Below are 25,039 nucleotides of genomic sequence, written 5' to 3' on the forward strand. Positions count from 1 at the left end.
TTCACTTTGTAAGAGCATCTGTAACCATTAAGAACTATATTAATAACCATATTAATTTTCACTGAACTCATACACAGAATATAGCTGTAGAAATATAAAATATAAATAACATGGAATGAAAATAAGATTTAAAGCACATAGATATAAAGTATAAGAAATAGTTTGAAGAATACAGCCATGTACTGAGCTCATGTTAATAATAAATGAGTTACTGTATGTTCTGTACTAAAGCACAGAGAGTTGGGACCTGTTAATGATTTAAATAATTCAGGTTATATTTGTTTCATGTTAAGATGAAGTACTATCCACAATAAATTGCTTAATTTTTCCTCACACAAAATCTGAGACCATTTAATGTGGAATATCATTGTGTGAGTGAGAGATGATGATTACAATAATGTTTATCTTCTTAACTTTGAATAGATGTTGATTACCTGAATACTGTACCTTTGTTGTCTGGGTAGTACACTGTTGAATTTATAAATGTGTTCTTACACACAGATGAATACAGAAAAATAGATGAGAACAAACAAAATGATTTAATGAATAACTGATATTTTCTCTCTTTCTTTGCCATCCTGAAGACCCCTCACTAAAAGTCCATGTTCTCCTGGATCCATGTCACATGCTCGAGCTTCTTCAGAATGACTTTTCAACAGTCAAAGTTCTGGTGAGAGAAGATGGCCAGCAGATAAGACAGCAGTACATGAAGGAGCTCCACAGGCTTCAGGAGGAAGAGGAGGGTTTGCACCTTGGAAGACTGTATTCATGCTGTTCAAATAAAACTAGATCTCCTCCAAACAACTTGCAATCAAACTATTTTCTTCCCATTTTAAAACCCTTTGTCCAGTTTAGATGGGAGAAGTTGATATTATGTGATATTGATCTGGGAAGACTACATTTCTAAATCATTTTTAACTGTGTTTTTATTCACAAGTTATTGATCTTATTTACTCTCCATGTATCTTGATTTAAGAATGGGGCTGTGTTTAAGGGCAAATTTTTGGAATGACTCTGTTCCATCCCACTTTCAGAAATGAACTACATTAGTATTTATCAAAAGAGTAAGAAGTTGTGTAAAAGTAGACTTCCTTCCCTAAGCTATTGAGTTGAGCATTAATCTGAAATGTATACTCATAAGTAGACATAAAAGAGTGCATTTATATAGAAATATTTATTTAATCTGAAAAACAACATTAAAAAAAGTCTGTTTTTACAGCAGAGATGAACATGTTTACAGCTTGGTACAAAACAAACAAATAGGTGTGATTAGCTCATGTCTCGATGGACACACACTGTACAGGGGGGGGGGGGGTGAATGTTTTGATGAAGGATAAGAGTTATTCACAATAAGGCGTGTAGCTGACCAGCTTGACAGGTGGGCGCGGTGTAATGGTTTGTTAAAAGGTTTAAAACCCGTCTCAGCTCTCAGCCTGTGGGTGACATCACTCAGACCTCCCTCACAGCGAGCTGTTGAAGAGAAGCAACTGAAGTCCACCCCAGAAGAACCAACAAATGCAGATGTTGTTGAGGCTCAGGTTTCTTCCTCTGTCTCTGCAGCTCTCTGGGCACCTCGACGGACAAGTCCCCAATAATCCAAACTGTGTCTATAGGAGAAATACAAAGGTGTTCAATTAATGCCTCAGACAAGACAAAATGTACAGTTAACTACATGTGACAGCTCAGGCTGTTTTTTTGTTATGAGCCACATCTGCAGGAATAATATTGAACAAGGTAGCTGCAACTCATAATAATAGATGCCAGTCTTAAACATTATTTTTTCTAATACTTAAAGTTTTTGGTGTGAAGCTGACACTGTCCACGGACTCCATGACTTAACGGGGTTCAATAGAAAACAAATATCTTATAATAAATACTAAATAATTATTTTTCAATTGTCATGTTCACCTCATCGCTGTTGACATCAGTAAATATAAGACTCAGACATTCCTCTTTTTGTCACAACAGTAACATGAACTGTATGCTTTGTAATATTGATTTCTTCTGGATGTCTCATATTTATTTACAGTTTATGGATAAAACTTTGTTAATGTATTTCTCTGCTAACACTGACAAAGTCTAACTTCTCTAACAAATAACTCATAAACATAATTGTATATTTAAAAAAGTGTAGTTTTAAGACTTTAATTACATATTTGGGTTGAATATAATTCGTTTTAACAGTGTTGTAGAAAAGTTAAATGTTAACTTACTGTTTGTAGAGTTTTCTCAGGACGAGCAGGAATAGTTGATGATAGCAGCCTAGCTGTTAGCTATGCTGTCAAGTGGACTGCTAACGTCGAGCTGAATGGGCGGAGTTAAGTCCCGCCGGTCCCGCCTTACTGCTGTCGCTAGGTTGATCCGAAGTTAGGTTGAGACTGCAAATCCAATATGGATGCGGCCGTCGATTGGACTCATTTTCTGCCTATGTAACAGACGGGTCAGGGTTCGTCCAGTAATATTTACAGTCTATGTAATATTCCTGTATTACTTTGAATTTGCATTTATTTACTGTTGTAGTAGGATAGGGTGAAGATATAATTCAGTCTCTACAAATTGAAATGAAAACCATACATTTGAGGTCAAACCCTTTGGTTAGGCTGTTACGGTTATCTGAGTGCATGCTTAAAGCTTGATGACCTCACCTCTCTGTGTGAGTCAAGTTTTTATTCTGCGGTCCAAACATGCCTCATAATCCTATCTGACAGTGTTAAAAATGACTAATATCGATGGTTACAAATAGTAAAAAATTATTTTATTCCCACCGCAATACTAATTTTAAACAAGGCTAGATAAACACTAACTTTTAACATGCTTTGCGTCATGTGCTTTTATTTATAGAACCTTTGGTATTATTTTATGTGGGTCTAATGGGTGTGAAAGTTTTTCTGTTATGTTAGTATGTGATAAACAATAAAGTTCTTGGAATCTTGAATCTTATATTTGTAACTGTAAACACACAGATACAATAAGAAGACTATACACCAGAAAATTTAAACTACAAATAAAGCGATCAAATTGTGTCATAGTCATTCACTAACTACTGAAATTGTGTCATTTTGTGTTTTTTTAATTTTTTTTATGGAAAACAGCACACTGTAATTATTTCTGGGCAAATCAGTATCCTTTGTCTAACTTATTTTTATTTCTCAGAAGTGCTCATTTTGTCCAGTCTGTGTCAGCATAGTAACCCAAACTATCTGTGATTCTTTCTGCGCAGAGCAGCAGCTTACAGATCAACAACAAACGCTTTTCAGCGTTGCACAGTGGGCAGAAATGCCCTAAATATACAGGCAGTACTTCCTGTAGGGTCTTTTACACATAGGGGACTGCTCTGTAAAATAAAAAAAACAAAAACAAAAACAACTCACTTTGATTCAATAACTAAAACATAATAGTGAATATAAGCTAAAACTCAGTTCATGTAATTAAAGACGTTTTTTCACCACCTAATTGGCACCCATCACACCGAGGTTGGCTGATAGCTAGCTTTAGCTTCATCTTATTGCATCATAATAGTGTTATGGCATGGCCATTATGTTCATGCCTCTATCCAGTGGGTAAATGGTAAAAGTGGACACATCATGAGTGCACAATCATTGCTTGTTTATGTAAAAGTAAATATTTATTGATATAAATTCGGAATATTTAAGGTGTTTATTGCAAATGCTCAAATCTCGACAATGAAGACGTTGCGATTAATTGCACGGCCCTTATTGACATCATTTTCATTCTCATTAAATCAGTCGGGGAACACTTGTACCCCATGGATTGAGGCACTGCTTCAACATAGAATAAAGATCATCAAGCCAAATCCATTTGTATCGATCAACAGAGTGGACTCAGACAAGGACAGCAACAACAGGGCCACCTGATCTCCAGCATGTTAAATGACTTGGAGGCGGACACATCTGGCTGTAGATGTTCTCCCAGATGTTTTATCGAGGCTGATATTTCACAAATATTCGTTGTTCAGATTTGTTTTTTGTGTCTTTTAATGCCTAATGATGTATTTTTGTTTTTGGATGTTTGGCTGCTCGTTTGTGTGAAACTCTGTTAATTGTGCTGCTACCTGTCTTGGCCAGGACACTCTTGAACGAGAGATTTTTAATCTCAATGAGTTTCTTTCCTGGTTAAATAAAAAAAAATAATAATAATTCGGTCGGGGTATTGTCTTTCATTCTATAATTCTACATGCCACCTACATGACATTATCCTTGGAGAGACTTCCTAACAGCATTTGTGGAGGCGAGCAAAACAAGATAAAACAAAGAGTGACACAGAATAACTTGTCCATCCATTGTACAGTTTATTATTATTTTCTTTAAACATGGAATATTATTGCTGTTTTGACAAACATGGTATACAGTCCTATGACAGCCATGATGGATTATTACAAGGCAGCATAAAAAGGCTGAAGTCCCTCTTTTAGAACGATATCCTCCAGTCAGACACTGGTTGAAGTCATGGAAACATCCACGGATCATGATGCTGCATTGATGGAGTAATACTTGAACAGGTTTGGACCTAAAGAACAAGTCCACTTCTAAATCTGATCCTTTACTCTCCAGCGAGGTCCACATGTGATACTGACATCATCCTAAAAGGTTAAAAAGTTTTTTTTTTGTTTTTTTTTTGCATTAATGCAAGAGCAGCAGATTTAGTGAGGCACTGCAATAAAAGGCACTTTGGTAAATGCTGAGATGCAACAGAACATGATGATATGCCTCTACAGTCTACACTGATACTGTGTAAATAAAAGTCAGTATAATGTGAGGAGAAAATGTGCACCTGTGGAAAAATTTTATAAACAACAGAAAGAAAAAAAGAAAAAGAATTGTACAGGCTTCGCTCAGTCCTGAAAGAGGAAGCAGGAACTCCATGTAAATTCAGGTTAACGTGACATCTCCTGATTTATGTTCACCAGGTCAGGACCATGGCAGACTGGTCTCAGTTCAGTTTTATACTTCCCTCTTTATGATAGATTGTGGTGGAGAGATTGGGTTAAATCCAACGGTCACCACAACACAGGGAAGTCAGTCTTACTGAAGCCGGGGTCTCTGCGGGTCTCCCAGTACGTGTTGTTGCTCACCCACGTGTCGTCTTTAGACTTCCTGAAGACAAAAACAGAAAAGAAATCAGTTTTTACTGCCATTTCCAAATGGATTTATACATGTCAAATGATCAATGGTTAAATCATCTCATAAAAAATAAAAAAAGATTAAATCTGTTTTTTGTCTTCAAAATGGGCTTTGTGGAAATTATTTTGGGGTGTAACACAAAGTTCATTATGGTTAGAGCATCTGATGAGTTATATCTCACGCAATGTGACTTAAGGAACTGATGTGATGTCATTGACAATAAATACTTTTTTTGGTAAGGATGAGCACAACTGCTTTCTCCTCACATGTTCACGAGTCTGCAGACTATTAGAGTCACAGACATTTTGACCAAATGACACTCTGGGTCAGGAGGTGATCTCTGAACGTGTGTGGACACATGTAACTGCACACAAACTGCTCTGTCTGATTGCACACAAAGACATTCAGACAAACAAATAAGCAAACAGCCTCATACTTGAAGAAGTGTGGCTGGTGGGTCATGTTGTTGTCCTGCAGCACTTTCCTCCTCTGCCTCTGGAGCTGCTCGATTCGTTGTTTCTGCTCCTCAGCTCCTTCTGTGTTCCCCTCCTCCAGAAACCTGGACGGAAGAGACAAGAAGAGTGAGTGAGGAAATGAAAGAAGAGATATTCAGTTCCAACACCACCATTCATCCTACATTTTGCTGACAAAAAGTACAACTACTTTACAATACAAACTTAATACAGTCATACAACAATGAAGTCCTAGTTGAGTGACCCTCTGGGATCTGTCGATCTTGGCCAGAGTTAATTGATTGAAATGTGGCATCAGATATAACACTGACATTAGAACATGTCTGTAGATAAAACAATATTAGATGTCCTCTCCTGGTTTAGGTTTTAACGTTTGGGATTATTATGTCTTTATTTATTTGATAGACAGGATAGTCGATAGAGTTGGAAAAGTGTCATGACTTTGAAACTTTCTGCATTTCAGTTGAATAAATCCACAATATTAATGTACTTCTCTACCTAACCGTCTTTGTTCTTTTTACCAGAACTCCCTCCCTCATACTTGGCTTCTCTTTTTATGATTTATTATGTTTCCAACATGTCCCGCCCCTTAAAACCCTTTTTGTACAGAAAGTTTGCTCTACTTCAGCAACTTTAAATCCATTCAACAACAGAGTCATCTTTACAGGCCTTCATCATATTTCACAAAACAGTCACAAAGAATGAAGTCTGTAAAATGTGTTGAAATTATAAATGTGGACTGACTCGTAGAAATCACAATTTCAGACAAGAATAAAAAGTGCCAACCTCTGGTCCGGTCTAAAGCGTGTGTCTGTGGGGGGCAGAAGAAGTCTCAGGGTGGGGTCCAGCTCATTCAGCTCCACTGCGTACTGGGTGAATCCGTAGTACTGCTCCTGGTCCACTGGCATGGGATCTTAACAAAAAGAAACACAATTTAAAAACCGTCAGGTAAAGCCAGTTTTCTTGTTGTGTGTTTGCAGTCTCCCGTCGTGAAAACGTCCTACGTGACATTTCCAAGGACCAATCACTCACTTGTCCTCCAGATACAGGTGGCCGCAGGTGGGTCTCCTTGAAAAATGGAATCGTGCCACTTTCCAAAAATGGAGTGCACGACTTTTCCATTTGAATCTGTGACCACGCCCTCTATCTCGTTCACCGTAGAGCTCCAGGATTTAGCCTGAAAACAAGGTAAACAAGATAGTATATGTGAGATGGAAGGTAAATGTTACATTCAATGAGGGCAAACACATTTTACACTTCTATAATAACTACTGTATGATTTATGTTGTACATGTATAAGGGTTTTCTCATGCTTGTGGCTCCTTTCCCGCATGTCATTCCCCACTCTCTCTCTCCCTGATTTCTGACTCTATCCACTGTCCTATCTCTACAATAAAAGGCACAAAACGCCCAAAAATAAATCTTTAAAAAAAAAAAAAATCGAGTTCCTATATTTGTCCAGCAGATGGCAGCGATCACAAGAAAAGTAAGATCATATATCTGAGAAGACAGCATGCATTAAAGACATATTGCAGCATCTTTTTACTAAAGGGCTTATTCAGCATGTCTGCTCAGCGAATGCAGACAGAGTTTCATGTTCTAACAGGAGGGAAACAAAAACAATAGCATGTTTAGAGAAAACTAAGAACAGTTTGTCTTTACAATTGACCGCACAAACAAATCTGCTAAAAGAGCTCGACACATCTCATCAGAACTTAACCATTTGTTTCTGCTTTGTGATGCTGTTAAGATATATATATATATAAATAAATAATGTATATCTGTGTTTTCTGACCTTAACAAATGTGACTTTGCACTGGCAAACATCACTGTTGATATTCTTGATAGACATCTCTCCGTAGTGTTCTATCCAGCGCTGACCGCTCAGGATGTTATGGATGCAGGACGTCACTTTGTTCCATTCGTAGTGTTCCCCGAAGCTGCAGAAATCACACACGTCTTTTTTTTTTCTCATGTTGTCTTTTCTCCCAAATACTTACAAGCCTATACAGCGTAGCCTCGCCTTCAACATTTGTGCAGATCAGAACACACACCTACGCACAATAAGGAAAGGACTTACGCAGGTAGCGTGACATGGGTGGTTCCCATGGGAACAATTTCCATGGATTTGCCCCAGAATTTATTTTTCCATCGGACGTCTAAAAAAAAAAAAAAAAACAGATCACAAAGGAAAAAGTGAGCGCTTGTGATGATGAAGATTGCCACATTCTCTTAATTTGAAATCTCTGAGGTATTATCTGGTCTCTTCAGGAAACAGCAGTGTCTCTTGATAAATCAGATCTTTATTTGTGTGCACAGAGGAAAATCAAACAAGGCAACAACCCTACATCCACTACAGATAGCTGATAAGTTGTTTGGAAGAAAATACCAGAGATGTATGTGCCAAAGTTTACAGATAGGGTCACTTTAGAGTAATCTTCCATTAAATGATTATTTAGCGCTCTACAAACGATTACAGAGGTGTCATTAGGTTAAAGAAAAGTCACATAATCTACCAATACACCAATTTCTACCTTAAAAATAATCAGCAGCAAGTAAGAAAATTTCAGAACAAAAGTATGTGGCAGCAGTGGATTCATCTCAAATTTTAACTGGAGGAGAAACGGAGATCTTGATTTCCAAACAGGCTGTCTGCTGCTCACCTTGCCAAAAGCTGAAGTTCTTTGAATCAGAGTGACAAGCTGACACAGGAGGGTGATGACTCACCTAGGAAACAAGTTAGGAGACGCAAGATAAGATACACAACACTTCATCAAAAGTTGCACAACAGTACACACTGCGGCTCTGGCAGTTAAAAACTAAATGTAACATGGTGACACCATTAACTTCATATAATACCAATTACTTTATTACCTCTGAGATATCAGTAAACATGCTACAAAACAAAGGACCACAGAGAAGAATGACAGGTCAGTGCATTACTTAAATGCCTTACATTGAATTTAAGTTTTGAAATAGCTTTAAGGTAAAAAGAAGGATAAGTATAACTCTACATTTTATAGTGATGCTTAAAATTACCTAAATGTAGAATCTTAATTAAACCAAGATTCCAGATAAAAGGGAATACGTTTAAAAATCTGACTTCACCTACTCCACATATTAAATTACTGTATATTTCATTTGTTTTAAGTTCTCAAACAGTCATCTTTAAGGTAGACTATCCTGTGAGGAGAGTGTAATCTCATGCAGTAAATCACATGCGTTTGGAATTTTGTGATCTCTACCTGTTCAGCTATAAACCTGAAGCCTTTGTCCGGCCGGTCACACTCGTACGTCTCTCCCAGGACCGGGTTAAAGGGTTTACTTCCTGCTCGGTGGTAGGAGGACGCATATGCAGATACTGCAAAAGTAGCAACATACACCTGCACAGAAAATAAGACATTGATTCCATTTGTTGAGTTCATTTGTTACATTGTGTTTCTACATGTGATTGTGTTTATCACTGTGTACAAACATGCATGTGTTTCAGATGTGACTTGTGTTTACATGGGAAAACTGTATGGCTGTAGAAATCATAAATAATTTATATTCATACTATAGTACAGTATGACTTGAAAAGAAAAATCCTGCACACTACTCTTGCTCAGTATCACCAAATGTAATAGAAAAGAGCTAGGGGTTAGGGTTTTTTTTCGATTAAATTTGGTGATACTGAGCAAGAGTAGTGTGCAGGATTTTTCTTTTCAAGTCATAGTTTGTCGCAGCTACCTGAAGAGACAATTGGATGTGCGAACACCTCCTTAAAAAACTATAGTATAGTAACAATAAGTGTACTTCAAATCCTTTGGAAATAAGGTCAAGGTATAACAAGTTTATTCTTACAGGTGTTTAATAGAAGTCTAGCCACAGAGCAAATGAGGAACATCAGAGTATTATTCAACAAGCTTCCTGGTCAACACATTCCCTATCTATGCAACATGCTCTTGCTGGTTTTGTCATGCATCTGTCTGTGTTTTCGTCCTCTCACCATGCGCTGGTAGGGATCATGGGTCTGGTTGGCGGTGTCCAGCAGCTCGCTGTACTCCATCTCCTCGCACAGCCTCTGCAGGGTGTTGAGCGGCTCATTGAGCTGCACCGGCATGGCCACCTTGGACAGGTCCTTACCGATGTTGTTTTTCAGGATGTTCCACAGGCTCACGCTGCTGGTCGGGCTGGTAGAGGGCAGTGTGGAGCGCCGACGAGCCAGGGTCACCACGCTGCTAACTGGAGGGGCGTAAAGCGGAGGGAAGGGTGGTAAGAGGGGAAGGCAGGAAGAGTGCGTGTGAGAGGGGAGATGGAGGAGAGGTTGTTGCTTGAATGGGAATTTAACACCTGGTCTGAGAAATGTGGATTAAAGAGCAATTCTCAAAGTGACCTGCACAGGTTCTACATTTATAATCAAGAACAGGAAAATCCATGAAAATCTTGCTTTTTGGCGCTAAATGAATTCATTATGTCTGTGTCTTCATATAAAACTAACACCATCTGTCATAGTGAATGAATGATGCATGCATACCGATGCATTGTCAAATAATGAATGATGAAATGTCAAGTTTGTAAACAAGTCTGGAGACTGACTGTGGTCGTGTTAAACACATTGTTAAACACATCGTTAAACACTTAACAAGTGAGTCATTACAAGGATTCCAGACATCAAACAAACATTTAATAAAGGATATTTTAGGATAGAGGTAAGGTCCAGCACACACAAAGATGGAGAAGCCCCGCCTCTTTTTGACTGTATAAAGCTCTGTGCAAGTCTCTGTTTTATCAGGAGATTAATGTTTTTGTCACACAGACACACAACTTGTAACAGTTTCAAGTACCAGAGTTGTGTCTCTCACTTCCTCCCTCATTGCTGTAGGTATCCATGGAAACACTGTCACTGACATCACTGATGTACGAGTCGTCGTCAGATACCTGGAGACAGAGAATCGACGATGAAAGGTCAGTGGGCGACCACACACACACACGCACACGCACACAAACAAAAACAACATGAACAACATACATCCCCAATTGTCTTACATCATCAGAATAGAAAAACTCCCACAGTGTGTACAGATGTTTGTCAAAACTATCCAGGCCCCTTCTAGATTATCTTCCCTGCACAAACATCCAATTACTAGACTTGAATTTAAGCTTTTCCACTTAATTTAGTGCTAAAACAAATAGCCTAAAATATGCATTCATTTAAAAAAATGTTAAAATGACTTTAAATATATAAGTCCTTCAGAACACAAAAACCCCTAAACTCTCAAATCTTATAATAAGCAGCTTTTTTAACACCATTCTAAACCCAACATCTTCTGACTTTTGGACTTTTATTAAAATGAAAACAGTCAAATGAAAAAGTGACCCCTATGCTGGAAAACATTCCCATCAGTTTGTCACATTTATTTATACGTACAACACAATCATCCCAGCAATGCATTTGGATTAAAGCACAGAGTTGAGGAAGAGAATAAAGCAGTAGAATTCTCACTTCATTCTCCGAGGAGGAAGAGGAGAGGAGGTACTCCTGAGCATCAAAAAACTCGGAGATGGACTCTGGGATTGATGCTCTGCTCTCATTGGACGCCTGGTGAACCAAAGAGTGGGATCCACTTGGACTTTCCTGATAATGAGAACAAGCCAAGTGGGTGAAACAGATCCCTGGTGAAAATGTAAAGGACATGTGTGATGTGTGATGCAGACCCATGATTATCTGAATCACAGAGACACTCACTGAGGAATAGGCGCTCTTCAGACCCATGACCTGCGACGGCTGTGGGGCCTGCAGGGTTTGTCTCAGTCTGTCTTTTTCTGCTGCGAGGGAACTAAAGGCTGATTTCAGTGTGGCGTGGACTGGAGAGAGGCAAACAGAGACAGTACAGAGTTGTCATGGAAACTATATCTCACCATAGAAGCAGATCAACAGAAAGCAAAGGGACTCACTGTTGTTGGCCAGCTGGCAGAAGTCCTCCTGTAAACGGGACACATCTGTAGGTGAGTCTGGGGACTCGGGACAGACTTCTTGAGTGTTCGATTCCGTGGTGGAGAGGTTCGGGTTGGAGGCGTGGAGGCGAGGAGATTGGGAGGAGATGCAGCTTGGGACCTATTAGAAAAAACAGAGGAAGGTGTCAAATTTACCGTTACCTTTTTTTTGGAAATAAATCTCTGTGCACAACATAAAACCTGTATATGTACCTGTAGTGTGGCTTTGGTTTCTTTTCCGTTGTTTTTGGATCTCCATCTCCTTGGCCTCTTCTCCTTTTTGGGGATGTCAAAATTAGACCCCTGGGTATTGCAAAAAAAACACAAAATATATATAAATATATTGATGGAGTAGTGAATAAAACTGCTTCAAGTATAACCCGATCACCAAAAATGGGTCATGCCGTTTATTACTCCAACATCAATTAAATCAGTTGATTATTTCAAGTTACTCTACTGCCTCCACTTATTATTTGAACAGGATGTCAGCCATAGACCATATAATAAGTGAAATGTAGCCTCAAAATGGAATCTAAACAGAATCTGATGTGGGAACTGCCATATACCTGCATTACCTGTTGTGGCCAGCTGAGGGAGACTCCACTAATTGCATGCAAGAAGTATAATAGTACAAAACCAGATGAGAAATCAGCCTTCTCTGGTGATTTATTATGTCAGGAAACACTTTCCTCTGAGTAGTTTATTTAGTAGTTACAGTAATATTTAATACAGCATAATGCTCATTTTGTAAATGATGATCCCATTAGGTTTTAACTGAAGATAAGGCAGGCTGTGCTTTAAGATGTAACTACCTGGGAACAAAGCATACCCTCCACCCTCTCATCCATATAAAGTGATTTCTGGTATCAAAAATAAAAGATGGCAGAGGTGAATATGCTGAACAAACCAAATATACCTCCAGCCTTTACAACCAACACAGTCTTGAGATTTCAACACAAAAACAGCTTCAATAAAGCCAAAGCTTCTCTCTTCACTTTGCACAATGAACAAGTGAATCATTATCCTGTGCTTACTGGTAGTGCACTAATGGCTGGGGCTGAGTAAGTGCGATGGAGGACCTCCATACTCTTCAGCAGTAGGTTGAGTTCCAGCAGGTACGACTCACATTCTTCCAAGTCTGAGTGGAAAAAAAAAAAAAAAAGATTATCAGAACATGAAAGATTGGGTGCATGCAGGCACAGTGATAAGGGGGAGGGAAAAAAGAACATAAAAGATTCACTGCAGTGAAAAATGTTGACAGGCAGGGAAACAGAAAAGACAAGAGACAACAAAAAAAAAACAACCTTTGCTGCACTTATCCATGTCCTCTGAGGAATGGAGCCAAGAATTGACCTTCGCCTGCTGGATTGACGCCTGCTTTGTCAGAGTAGCCCTCTGTTCCATAAAACAAGAACAGAATGAATGACGCACGCACCAGCTAACATCACTAAGTCCCTACTGCGTCGACTTTAAAAAGACACAACAACAAAAAACTCCTCTTTATTTTAATATTTCATACAAAAGAGTGCAGGAACAGCTTACTTTTCTAAGGGAGTCGCTGAGGGAGGGGGAGGATGAGGCGTGTGGGTGGAAGAGGTGCCTCTCATGGGGATACACGGCAATCTCGTTCTGCCGAAACACGCGGTGATTACGCAGCTTTGACACCCACTCCTCAAACAGCTCTGGAGACTTCACCTGGGTGGCACGGAGTCAAATTAGGAGCAGAAACTTTGACGCTGCAGAGTGTCTTTGTACAAGTGTTGATGCGCAACTCTCCCGAGTAGACTCAGTATTGATTTCAACAAATCTTCAGATTGTTAAAGTCAGGGTCAGGAGTTACCTTTAAGTGATAGATGTTATCCTCAGTGTCCAGGTCGATGCACATAGCTTTCTTCTTGATTGACATGACCGAGAGGCCGACGTCGATGCGGCCATGCAGCTTCCCCTTCTTCAGCTGTAAATGAAACACTGTTTTTAAGCATGTGTCTGCATGGGCCTTAATGCCAGAATGACAGACAGATGGTGCTGCTGAGGGAAATACCTACATCAGCGTCTCGCTTTGCATACTTCAGGATGCCTTTCTCCAACACAAAGTACCTCTGAGAAGAAGGAAATCAAACTGGGTCAACCTTTGTTCTCACACTTTTTCAGTCCTTAACCTCTTCAAATCAAACGTTGATTGGTTACATAATAGAAAAAAAAACCCTGTTAAAAAATGTTATGTAGGCATTCTGTAGTTTTACACCTATAAAACCACTTTCCCTTGACCTTCACATTTTATAACAGCAGCAGTGAAATAAGTGATCAGCAGAATGGACAATGGCCTTGAGTAGATGTAGAAAAACCTTTAAAGGTTTACTATAAAAAGAATACACTGATAAAGTACTTTGACAGTACTTGAGAAGCTTTTTTTTTTCTTTTTTTCCCCCATTTAAAAAACGTTGCCAGTTTAAGAGGCAATTCACTCGTGTTGTAATGCAGAACTTTCCAGGTCTGAGCACAGTCACAGAGAAGAAGAGGGGGAGGACGATGAGTCAGGGTTACAGTATAATCAGCTGGGAATAAAAAGAATAGAAAGAAGGAAATACAGAGGACCATTGTGGTGAGGAGGAGGGGATGTAGAAATAGCTCAAGGTATTAAAAGATAGCAGGTCAGATCTGTAGCTAGACATTTGGGATGGACTTAAAGCTGGGATAGCTCAGGAGCATGTACAGCATCTCTCAGATTTAAACTGCATGACTACAGTATTTCTTCAGATTTGGATATGAGTCATTTTAGAGCATTATACATCCTTTAAAAACACCTGATGAAAAAAAAAAAAAAAAGAAGCCCTAGAGTTTAAGCACCAAAGATCCAAACGTACCCCTCACAACCTTCAAAATATAGCACACAGTTGAACGTGTCTTGCTTCAGAAGCAATCAAGCTCAGGGAGAAAATAGCTCTCTGGTTCAATAAAAGGAGCAGCACTGTTCTATAATAAGACGTGTTTCTGTCTGGGGGCTTTAAAAGGATTGCTGAGGCGCTCACCTTGTGCCACCCCTTCATGGGCCACTTCCTTCTCTTGAGCAGGAGGCCCTCCTGTCTGTCGGGCTCCTGCACGCTGGCTGGAGCCCCCCTGAGCCCCTCTACAATCTCCCAGCTGTCCTGCAGGGACACACAGACACAGTACTGTTTGAGTTAGACAGACAGGTGAACATATTTCCCTTGAGGCATAACACAATGCAAACATAAACAGGATATTAGCATCAGCACACATCCCATTCACGTGCAATGCTGATGTGACTGCAGCGCTGGTAATTGAGAAAACTGTTTTATTGCTCTTTAAGCATTTTTTCAGTGTCTAGAGAGTTCAGTTTGCATGCTATGAACATTTTTGAAATCTGGTTTATTCTTCAAAAAGACAAGTACAAATAATACAAAAACAGAGAAGCATACTTAAAAACAAATGCAGAAATGCTAACAGTAGCTGTTAGCACAACAGAAGCTCTCATACTGTACATTTAAGTACCACCCTCCCACACATACCTGGTTACTGTCATGCTTCGAGGAGCCGCTGCTGTCACTGTGAGTGGGCGACAGCGACGTCATCTTTTGGCGACTTGACTGCGTTCTGTCCACCGTCCTTCTCGTTCCCGTGGAAACCGCAGCAACAGAGATCACAAGAGAGCCGCTGGGAGCATCACTCTGACCTTTTGAAGGCCACGCCGCGACAGTCAGCACTGCAGAGGAGAGGTCGAAAAACAAATGGATGACGGAGCAGAACAAAAGCTTATTTTTATAGGACAGAAGCGGTGTGGCGGAGCGGCGGATAAAAACGGAGAGGAATCACTTACTCACTGTGCCTCTGACTAACTGGGACGCCTAATTGAGGATGTGAAATTCCCAAAATTCAAGGAAGCAACAGACATGTCGAGAATAGAAACACGAGACGCTAATAGAGCTTCATCATGTGCTCTTAATCCGCTCTTTTGTGAAACATTGGAGTATTCTAGATCACATGTTTAACCAAAACGAATGTAAAAGTCAGACAATGATAGTGCCATATAAGCTTTATGATAAATAACCCTCTGTTGCTAAGAAGAATGTGGGAATTAGGAAAACAAAAACAAAAAGCAAGCACAGGAATGCACAGAGATGTGGCTCAGTGGTAGAGTTAGACATCATTGGGGTTCGATCCCCAGCTCCTGCAGTCAAGTGTCCTAAAAAGTTCAGTAAAAACTGAACCGCTAATTGCTTGTGTGAATGAGCATGATTGGATTAATTAATACTGATGGACACATTACATAGCAGCCTCGGCTGTTAGCGTGTGAATGTGGTGTGACCTAGAAAGACTAGAAAAGTGTCTCAATTGTATTTGTCATCATAGGAACAAGACTTTCATTAAAATAAAATCAAAGGTTATGATTTCAGAGGCGTATCAATCTCCATATCTACCACATATGAAAAGTAAAAACCCCCAAACAATGAGCCCATCATTTAAAAGCTGTTCATGAAAGGAGCCTCTCTGTAGTGTAATATGTGATTAATAAACAAAAAACAAAGAGTGCATATAACCCATAACTCAGAATGATTGACTATCTAGTGTTCTCTTAATCTTTTTTTCTTTTTACACAATAACTGTGTTTGCATCATTTCCCTCCTGAATCCAGAATAAATCCAAAATGCAATTTGGTGCTGAGTGAGAAAGCATTAGTGTTGTAGTCACGACCACACTCACCGAGATCAAGAGATCCCAGAGACCAGAGTGCTCCGAGACGAGACAAAAACCCCCAAAAAATAATCAACTTGTGCACATTGGGCATGTCACTCTCTTAGACCGTAACACTGGGGAGGTTGCAGCCGTAACCAGGGGATACAAATCAAACTACACATTCTTTGTTAAAAAGAAAGTAGCTTTTTCCTTCAAATCTCAGTAATGAGAAAAAAACATCCTGTCAGTGGTGGTCTTTTGGGATTTGTTTAATACAAATGCTCCTATTATTAAAAATGAAATCGTGATCTATTGTGCAGCCCTATTTTATATTCTCATGTTGCTTGTATCTCCAAACTGAAACCTATTTTAAACGACACAGCGTCAACTAATGCAACAACAACAGCAACTACTGCATACTGCAAAAGTAGGAACTGGTCCTATGAGCTTAACCACTGACTACTTTCTATTAATTGTACTTCCCCCAGTTTGAAAATGCTGTATTTCACTTGTGGATTGTATGTGAATCTTGACTACAAGGCCTGTATGCTAGGCAAATCATTTTGTCATTATGGTGATATGAGCATTTGCAATAATCAAACCACAGTGATCTCAATGTATCGCACACAAAGAAAGAAAGAAAGACAAATGAGTTCATGTAGCAAAGGTTTTTAACCCACGCTTATCCTGCTTAAGACCCTTTCCTTCTGGATAGAGGCCTGGACAATAACGGCCATTCTTTCACATCGGTTTGATGCAGTCAGATTAAGCTCAAGTTATCAGCTACTACGACATTAATTGTTACCCATTTAGAACGTAACAAAAACAGATTTGGGGATTCTGTTCGGATTCAGGATGGAAATGTTGCAAACAGCAGATAGACAGAATCTGTGAGTAAGAGTATGCACCCTGGTATTATCTAATTACCACGCTACACATTGTAATACTGACTAATATGAGGCAATCCTCCTGTAAGCTCATGTGCTGTCTTTTAAAAGGAGGTCGCTTTGCGTTCACACTATCAGATTAGAAGTGTGTGTTATTTCTTCGAAACCATCATCGCGATATGCGGGTGTCACATGAACTCACTCATCCTCCTTTGATGTTTGTGTTACTTCTCTACAGAGATGTACTGTACATGTTTATGGCTGTACAGGGTAGAGTGTAAGAACACCACATTCTCACTGGGATGTAACATTCAGTCCTTATTCATGCCACAACCTGGCTGTGTTTACCTAACCCATGTGTGGTAACGCCACTCCCTTTGTGCGCTGATACTGCCAGAAGACCTAACCAAAGTGCCTGCGTGGATTCTGTATATAGGCTACTGCACAACCTTGCCTAGTTGCATTAAAAACAAGGCCTTGTTTGCTTTGTGTTAGCTGGCATGCAAATGTGTATAAACTCTTGGAATTGTGAAGCCAACTTCATACATCCTCTGCAAACAGTTTGGTGGTTTTGTGTGTGTTGGTTGTGTATTCTGTAGTTCCCCAAGGCCTGGCTTACAGTCAGTGCCATGCCCAGGACGTGAGTCATCAACAGGAAAGAATGTGCTCCCTGCTTCGATACCCCCTCGACACACCATAACACACAGCTTGCTACAGTCAACACTGGGCTAAAAGCAGACTGGACGGCCCACTATACTTCACAGCTCGGGAGCCACAGACTAAAAAGGACAGACAACACGTTTGAGTATAAGCTGCAGATGAGAAACTTTGGGAGCTTGAAATTAGCTCATCAAGCTGTTGTGTTTTCACACTTTTCAGGCTGTGACATGTCTGCCGTCTTCAGCTGAAGCGTCACATGGATGTAAGTCAAGTTCAGGAATTCAGAACACGTAACCCCCTGCACATTTACATCTGGGTAAATACAACTGTGTGTAGTCTGGACTCTCAATATGTGAAACATGATGATCTGGCAGGTAGTGTTGGTGCTCAGGGCCTCAGTGGTAAATCTCCAGCTCTAACTGCACTCTGGGATGAATACGACCATGATTATAAACACAATAGTTGGTGAGTAAGTGCAGCAGCATGAAGCGCCATGCACCTTACATAACACACTCAGCCCTGCCTTCCAATCCTCAGTCTCTTTTTTTTTTCTTCTTCCTTTCATACAACTTCGCAGCAACGTCTGCAACAAACTTCCTTTGAGCAAAACCTCAAAAAAAATGCCTCGGTACCAGTGCAAAGATTCTGTTTGAAGTGTCACTACCTCGAGCTTTGAAAGCTCTCACAGAAGTTGCTCGTCTAGGATGCTTTCCTCCACAGATGAACTGTAAAAACTTTGTAAATGAACCTGGGAGACGTCAGTCCCCAAACTGAGTGCCCTACTTACCCCGCCTGAGTGATTACTGTAGTATTGTACACCATGCAGCGAGCCCCCTGCGCTGTAAGACTAGAAGTGCTGACGTTTTGCATTCAGACTTACGTAATGGATGTCAATGATTAATGGCACAACACCTTGTAAATGATCTGTTAAGATGGAAAAGGAGTCATTGTTGCAGCGTGGCCCGGGCCAGTGCCACAGAGTCACAAGGACTAAACAAGGTAAGAGAAGGTCTAAAGGTGAAGGACGAGGCCGCTTTGCGTGTTTTTCTTCGTTTTTTTTTTTTTTTTTTATATCACTTGTCAGCATTCATGACACCAGCTGATGAGAGAGAGGAGGAGATGGAGGTGGAAAAGGATGTGTTTTGTCATATGACATTGTGATAATATTGTGGTAACACTTACCATAACAAAATAAGAGCTGTGTGCTCTGACAGCCGACCTATGCATGGTGAATAAAATTCCAACTTTGGTCATTCTTTCGTTTTATTTTTCCCCCTAACATATTTCATCTGTGTTTTTCCTGTTGGTACAGATATGTCCAGTCACTCTTTGCGAAAGACTTGTTTTGATACTGATATCATGTGGGGTTATATCAAGGGGTTATATCAAGTTTTCTAGGCAGTGATCCAAAGACATCATTTTTTATGATGCTTGAAAAATCCCCATGTTTTACCAGAAATAATCTTTCTTCACTGATCGAGTGTATACAGTTTAAAGACATTTTGAATGTTCTGCAACTATAGACTTTCTTTGTCTGCCAATGTTATGTGTTTTTTTTTTAAAGCAGCTAGAAAGTCTTTTCAGGCTTACAACAGTGACGTCCATCAAATAATGAAAAATTACTTAAAAAAACCCAAGGAGATATTAATTTACCCTGGAAAAGTCCACCAGTGAACAGAAGTGAGCATGCAAGGCTTCAGTTTTAAAGGTAGCAGTACAGGCTTAAAGCTATTTACACATAATATTTGACTTCTCTGTAGAAGTCTAATCTGTAGCCTGAGGGTTGACCTTGATGTAAATACTTTTTACATTTTCTTCCACTTTTCCTTTTCATAGCAACCAAGTTTGTTTGGTATACAAAAATGACTAACAACCTTTCACATTCCCTCAAAGCTTCTTTAAGCAGTACATGTGTAGATCAAAAATAATATGTCAGTGGATAATATCCACCAATATGACTATCATCACAGGTACATCAGTATCAGTTTACATGTTTTAAAAATATGTGGCAACATTTAAGTTTTTTGCAAATATAATGCAAATTAACTGCTTGAGGTTGTGCAATAAAAGTTGTTTTAGTTATCCAGCTGCGTATGCTCTTATTTCCAAGAGTAGGTTACGATACTCACAGCACTGTCTGCAGTGGATGTAGCAGAGCATGACGGCAGATCAGAGAGTAGGCTGCACTATAGATCAGATGACCATTGTAATAATGCTTAATGTTCTTAAATAATACCTATCTGAAAGCGCCCTTCTGAGTATGCATTCACATTTTGTTTTGGTACATAATCTGTGCACAATTCACAGAAATGCTATATTTTCTTGCAGCTCGGGAAAAAAAATAAAAAAAATAAAAACATCTGTTGCCTTTAATCAATATCAGTGTGTTCAGTCTTGGTTGAGCATAAGCACATAACTGTTGCTGTTTATTGATAGGAATTTCCTTTGAATTGCTCAGGAATGCTGCTATCAATCAATCCATCAACTTAAACAACAAGTCATCAGATGCATCATTACATCCTTCTTGTGTTGGTCACCAGTACAGCAGAAATTGTGTATTCACAGAAAGCCCTGTGGCTTTTAAAAGGGAAAAGCAAAGCCTCATCTGCTGTTCACCAATTTCCATGACAGGATCTCAAGACGAAGAGGCCGCGGCCTCGGGAACTCTCAGACTGACGTTTCCAGTCCGGCACGACAAACACACAGACATTGACTTACCAGTCCGACCATCTGCTTTCAGCCCATACACATTCTTACAACAGCTGGACTGCCATCATCAACACAGCAATCCACATAGCAGTATATCCTCCCCATTACAGGCTGACTGGGACTGCAAAGAGGTCCTCACACAGATGGCACATCTGTGCCTCTACCTCCAATAAATCGTCTTCCAGTATGGGCTTCACAGAATTATCCTTAAAGCTGTGCATGATCCACTGATAATCAAGCTGAGAGCCAGCATAGGATGCTTTAAATAGACCCGCATCTGTCCACATTTTCAGGCTACTTGATACATCAACATTCAACACCTAAATGAAATTTATGAAAAAAATAGAGGAATAGATTTGCTGAAGCACATGGTTTTAGCAGCATTAGCACTTAACTAATCCGACCTCTGACTTCACGTCTGGCTGAGTGTGCTGTTTTTATTAATATTTTTTTTTTATCTCAAAGTAATTCAGTGCTGGTATTTCCTGTATGCCTGAAGAGAAAATTATGTGAGCAACAGCAAGTGATCAAAGAGCAAAAAGCAGCCCCAATCTGCCATTCAGCAGTCACTTATTTTCCTATCACTCATGACAGAAAGAGAACAATATGAGGAGCCAGCATGCCCATGCAGTCTTGTCCAATGTTTTATTCTGAAAAGGCATGCAAAAAAAAGAATGCCTTTTTCCTGTGGAGACAAGGGACACTTCTGTTACTGCCCAATCCCTGGTTGCTATGGATACAAAAAGGCAAAGGCAGGAATATATATTCAGTCCGTTTGTTCTTTATGTGAAATCTGGGGGCATAATACATGGGGCTATTTATAGAGCTGTGCTGTTAACAGCATGAACATGATTTTTACATGAGTGTCAGTGTTGACCTGACGGCTTGGCTTGCAGAAGGGCAAAAGAAACCCTAAAACCTTGGGAAGCAAAAAAAAAGAGATCCAGGGCAGGGTAGTCTCAGGGCCGTCACTGCAGAATTAGTCAAGGCATGCAGGGAGCGCTGTGTTTACCAGCTTTAAAGTGGGTGTTGTGTAAAGGAGAGAGTGACACAGACATAACTCAGTGTGAGTCACATCAGCCACGCTGGATGTTTACACCCAGAATATTAAAGAAGGAATAAAAAATAAAAAACAGCTGACTGACAGACTCCATTGATTGCTTCAGTGGAATTCTCTGCTGGTTTGAGAGATCACACAAATGCAGGGAGACAGGCCTGGAACAGCGCCCCCTGAAGTCAGGAGGGATTCAGTTTTCAGTGCGTTGCCCTTCAACAGACACATGGACTCTTTGAATCACAAGGCACACCCAGTCTATGGCTGCTAATGATTGTTTTTATAAGATCTTAGTTAAATTGACTTATCGTTTGGTCTATAGTGTCCTTTTCTTTTTCAAAGAAACAGCCCAAAGATATTAAAGCCAAAGCTGAGTTCAAAATAAACCAGTTCGAAGCTGCAAATCTGCACAATCATGAAACAGGCATTTAAGCATTACGGGCATTTTTGGTTTGAAAAGCACTTAAGTGAAAACAACAAAATAAGTGCAAATTCATTTTTTTGACTTTCTGCATTCCAGATCCTTACTTGTATCCGTTTCCTCCATGATTTCCCATCATGCAAACTTTTTTTTTAGATGTTCATGAACCAACCTCACTGAAAAACTTCAAGGCTTCAGATTTGTTCACGCACGCTTTAGCTGGCAATGTGTGTAGACTTATATACGTTCATGGTGTTTGCAAAAGCAATCAGTGAATGGCATAGTGATAGTGATGCCACCAACCAACACTCATGCATAACATGATCCTGTCTAGCTAAGAGGTGCTCAGGCCAAGGGCTGAATTACAATAGTATAAAAAAAACACTCGAGCCCCACAAAGGCCTGAGGTTAAAGACATCAGTGGGTGATGAACGGCTCACAGTCATCTCACACCTGTTAATGATTAATATGGGGATGCAAACAGCAAAAATGCAACAACCAATGTTGTTTTCAATTTCAGACAAAAGAAAAGAAGCCATTAGAAGATCCCAGATGCTCAAAGGTTTTGTTTTTAAACTAATAGCCTATTACACAAAAGTATTTATAATTAATACACTAATGAGGCTGAAGCTAAAACAAAGTGTAGGCCCATATTGTAGAAGTTATAGGGCAACATTTTGTCAATTCTGCTTTAGAAATGACTGAAAGTATTATCAGAATTGTTTCCTGTTTTGTATATTGTCAATCAATAAAGGAAATACATAATGTCATCCTCAATGGGGTGTAGCATCTCACCTGAGCTGAATAACATGAACAACTTGACTGTCAGCAACTTTGAATGTGTCACATCACAACCCAAGCATAGCCTCATGTCCTAAGCTATATTTTATCTTCAAGTTAGACTATATACAATGAAACACTTAGAATGACACTTTGCCTTGCTGGGGATAAGTGTGCGCGTCGAAACAAATGCGGGTTGGTGAAATGAAATAGTCATTGTAGGGAAAACTCCGCAAGCCGAAACCACAGGTGTCCCGTTTGAATTCACAGCCCTCCAGTTTAGTTCCTGTTACCAACACAGCAATTCAAACTTCGCACAGCGAAGACGAAAAATGTCTCATAGCCTATTTCCCCCCCCCCATGTGGTCCCAAAGGCTGAACAGCCTCGATTAACCCCAAACACATAATCAAACTGGTTCACACACCAAATTCAGCACCAAATGTCACAAGGAAGTCCATTAATAATTCTATCGAAAGCGTTGTTTCACTTGAGCACTGACACGGTGAGCTACAGGGACGACAGGAGCGCTGTCAACTCTGACGCCTTTATCCAAACAGAAGCGACACAAAGCCGGCAGAACACACAAGTCTAAACATCGCTGGAGTAAAAGTATAAATGAAAGAACATTCTTACGATTGTGTGGCGAAAGCTACAGCATCCTAACAGTGTTGAGACACACTGTACCTGGCTTCAGGGCTTCGGCTCCTCGTTTCAGTGCGCGAGCTTCGTGGAAGGGGCGGGACTAACTCTGTGGGCAGGAGTGACTGACGTTCGTCTAAGCCAATCGAAATAGAGGACGCTAGGAAGGGGACGGCAGACAAGGGCTGGGCAGAAACGTTTTTGAACGGACCATTGAGTGACGTAGAGACCAATGTTGTCAAAGAATGAAAGATGCAACCAGGTGAGAGTTGAGCGGCAGACAATGGCTGGACAGTCATGCGAGCTTCAACTGTTAAAGTTATGTAAAGTCATGGTAATAGGCCTATACTGTGTGTTAATATAAGCTGGGATCACGTGCTGGTGTCAGAGGTCAGAAAGCCACTCGTCATGTAGCAAGATCCCCAATCCAGTTGTTTTGAATACTGATTAATGTGAATCAATTTAAAACAATCAATGTGAATGAGGTCTATATAGCTATAGACCTGGTTACTGTGACTCAGCTACCACTCCACTACCAAAATATGATCTACAGACATGGACATTTTCAAAAATCATCACCAAGTTTTGCCACCTTGAGTGGTACCGGATTCTGGTCTGGCCCATGGACTAATAGTGAAGAAGGACTAATGGAGGCCTACAGTTTCCCATAGTCAGGGAGGTGTCATTGAGTTGCTGATTTTGTGTGAACATCTCTCTAAAACCTTGTTGAGTATTAATAAAGGCACAGGAAATCAGCTTTTTTGTTATCTCTGTGGAGGGATATTTGTCACATTTGCTGAAAAACGAGTCAAATGCCTTGACTGACTTATTATGGATTGATGTTAACAGCTTGTTCATAAATAAAACCCAGTTGGTTTTTTAGAGATACAGTATGTCTCGCTTGTCTGATGACAGATTGTTTGGTGCTTTTTCCTCAGACTTTCTGATTGCAAAAGCCGACTTTACCAACAAGTGCAGACTGTTTGCCGAGACGATGAGTAAGTGAGAGAAGTTGTGTGAATGCCCCCAGACAGACTGAGTGTGTGGGTGAACAAAATGAGCATGGTTATTATTTTTTTTTTTCTCCCTACTTTCGCTACTGAAGATATCTGTACAGAAAGCCTTGCTCGGTCTGTTCACCTCCATTGTCCTTGCGAACCACCTTCATGTCTTGAATTTGTTTACCCAACAAAACAAATTTCCTCCTTTGCATGGGCATGAGGCTGTCACTTCCTGCCAAGGCATATTTCTATGGCAACACAGGGAAGGGAAAACATATAATAGAGGGGAAAAAAGGTCTTTGAAAGGGAAGGTTGGGTGTGTCCTGAGATTTAGAGCCAGCAACACTAATGGCAGTGTTTGGAGGTGAAAGGAATGTCTGATATGCAGAAATGTGATGTTTAAAACAGGATACACAAATGAAGGGAAATTGTTACATGTTTTTGTGCCAGACACCAGCTGGATTCCCTTAAAGCAGTGCACAATTGTACAAGGAAACACACCTTGACATACCTGACAAACCCCGCCTGGTTACACACACAGATACGCAGTGAAGAAGTAAACTGGTACATACACAGGTGATGACTTTAAAACAATTTCTTCAAGC

At 40.0% G+C, this 25,039-nt stretch overlaps 1 protein-coding gene across 9 annotated transcripts; it reads right to left on the bottom strand.

Annotated features, from left to right (window-relative positions):
- Positions 1-4,285: 4,285 nt before the first annotated feature.
- Positions 4,286-23,563, bottom strand: LOC109989928 (oxysterol-binding protein-related protein 3). 9 transcript variants are annotated; one of them, XM_020641842.3, is made up of 22 exons: positions 23,428-23,563; positions 15,118-15,311; positions 14,620-14,736; positions 13,636-13,689; positions 13,431-13,544; positions 13,133-13,285; positions 12,895-12,985; positions 12,625-12,728; positions 11,804-11,893; positions 11,552-11,711; positions 11,343-11,461; positions 11,100-11,231; positions 10,441-10,534; positions 9,603-9,838; positions 8,860-8,997; positions 8,278-8,341; positions 7,695-7,773; positions 7,410-7,554; positions 6,647-6,791; positions 6,401-6,527; positions 5,578-5,700; positions 4,286-5,114 (listed from the first exon to the last, which is right to left on the bottom strand). In XM_020641842.3, exons 2-22 carry the CDS (start codon positions 15,178-15,180, stop codon positions 5,018-5,020), a joined length of 2,445 nt encoding a protein of 814 aa, XP_020497498.1. In that variant the 5' UTR covers positions 15,181-15,311; positions 23,428-23,563; the 3' UTR covers positions 4,286-5,017. The 9 variants fall into 9 exon arrangements, with proteins under 9 accessions (XP_020497498.1, XP_020497497.1, XP_065804378.1 ...); XM_020641841.3 differs by having other exon boundaries at positions 14,620-14,760; XM_065948306.1 differs by having other exon boundaries at positions 23,479-23,496.
- Positions 23,564-25,039: the final 1,476 nt, after the last annotated feature.

The sequence above is a fragment of the Labrus bergylta genome, chromosome 19, assembly GCF_963930695.1.
Source record: "Labrus bergylta chromosome 19, fLabBer1.1, whole genome shotgun sequence".
NCBI lineage: Eukaryota > Metazoa > Chordata > Actinopteri > Labriformes > Labridae > Labrus > Labrus bergylta.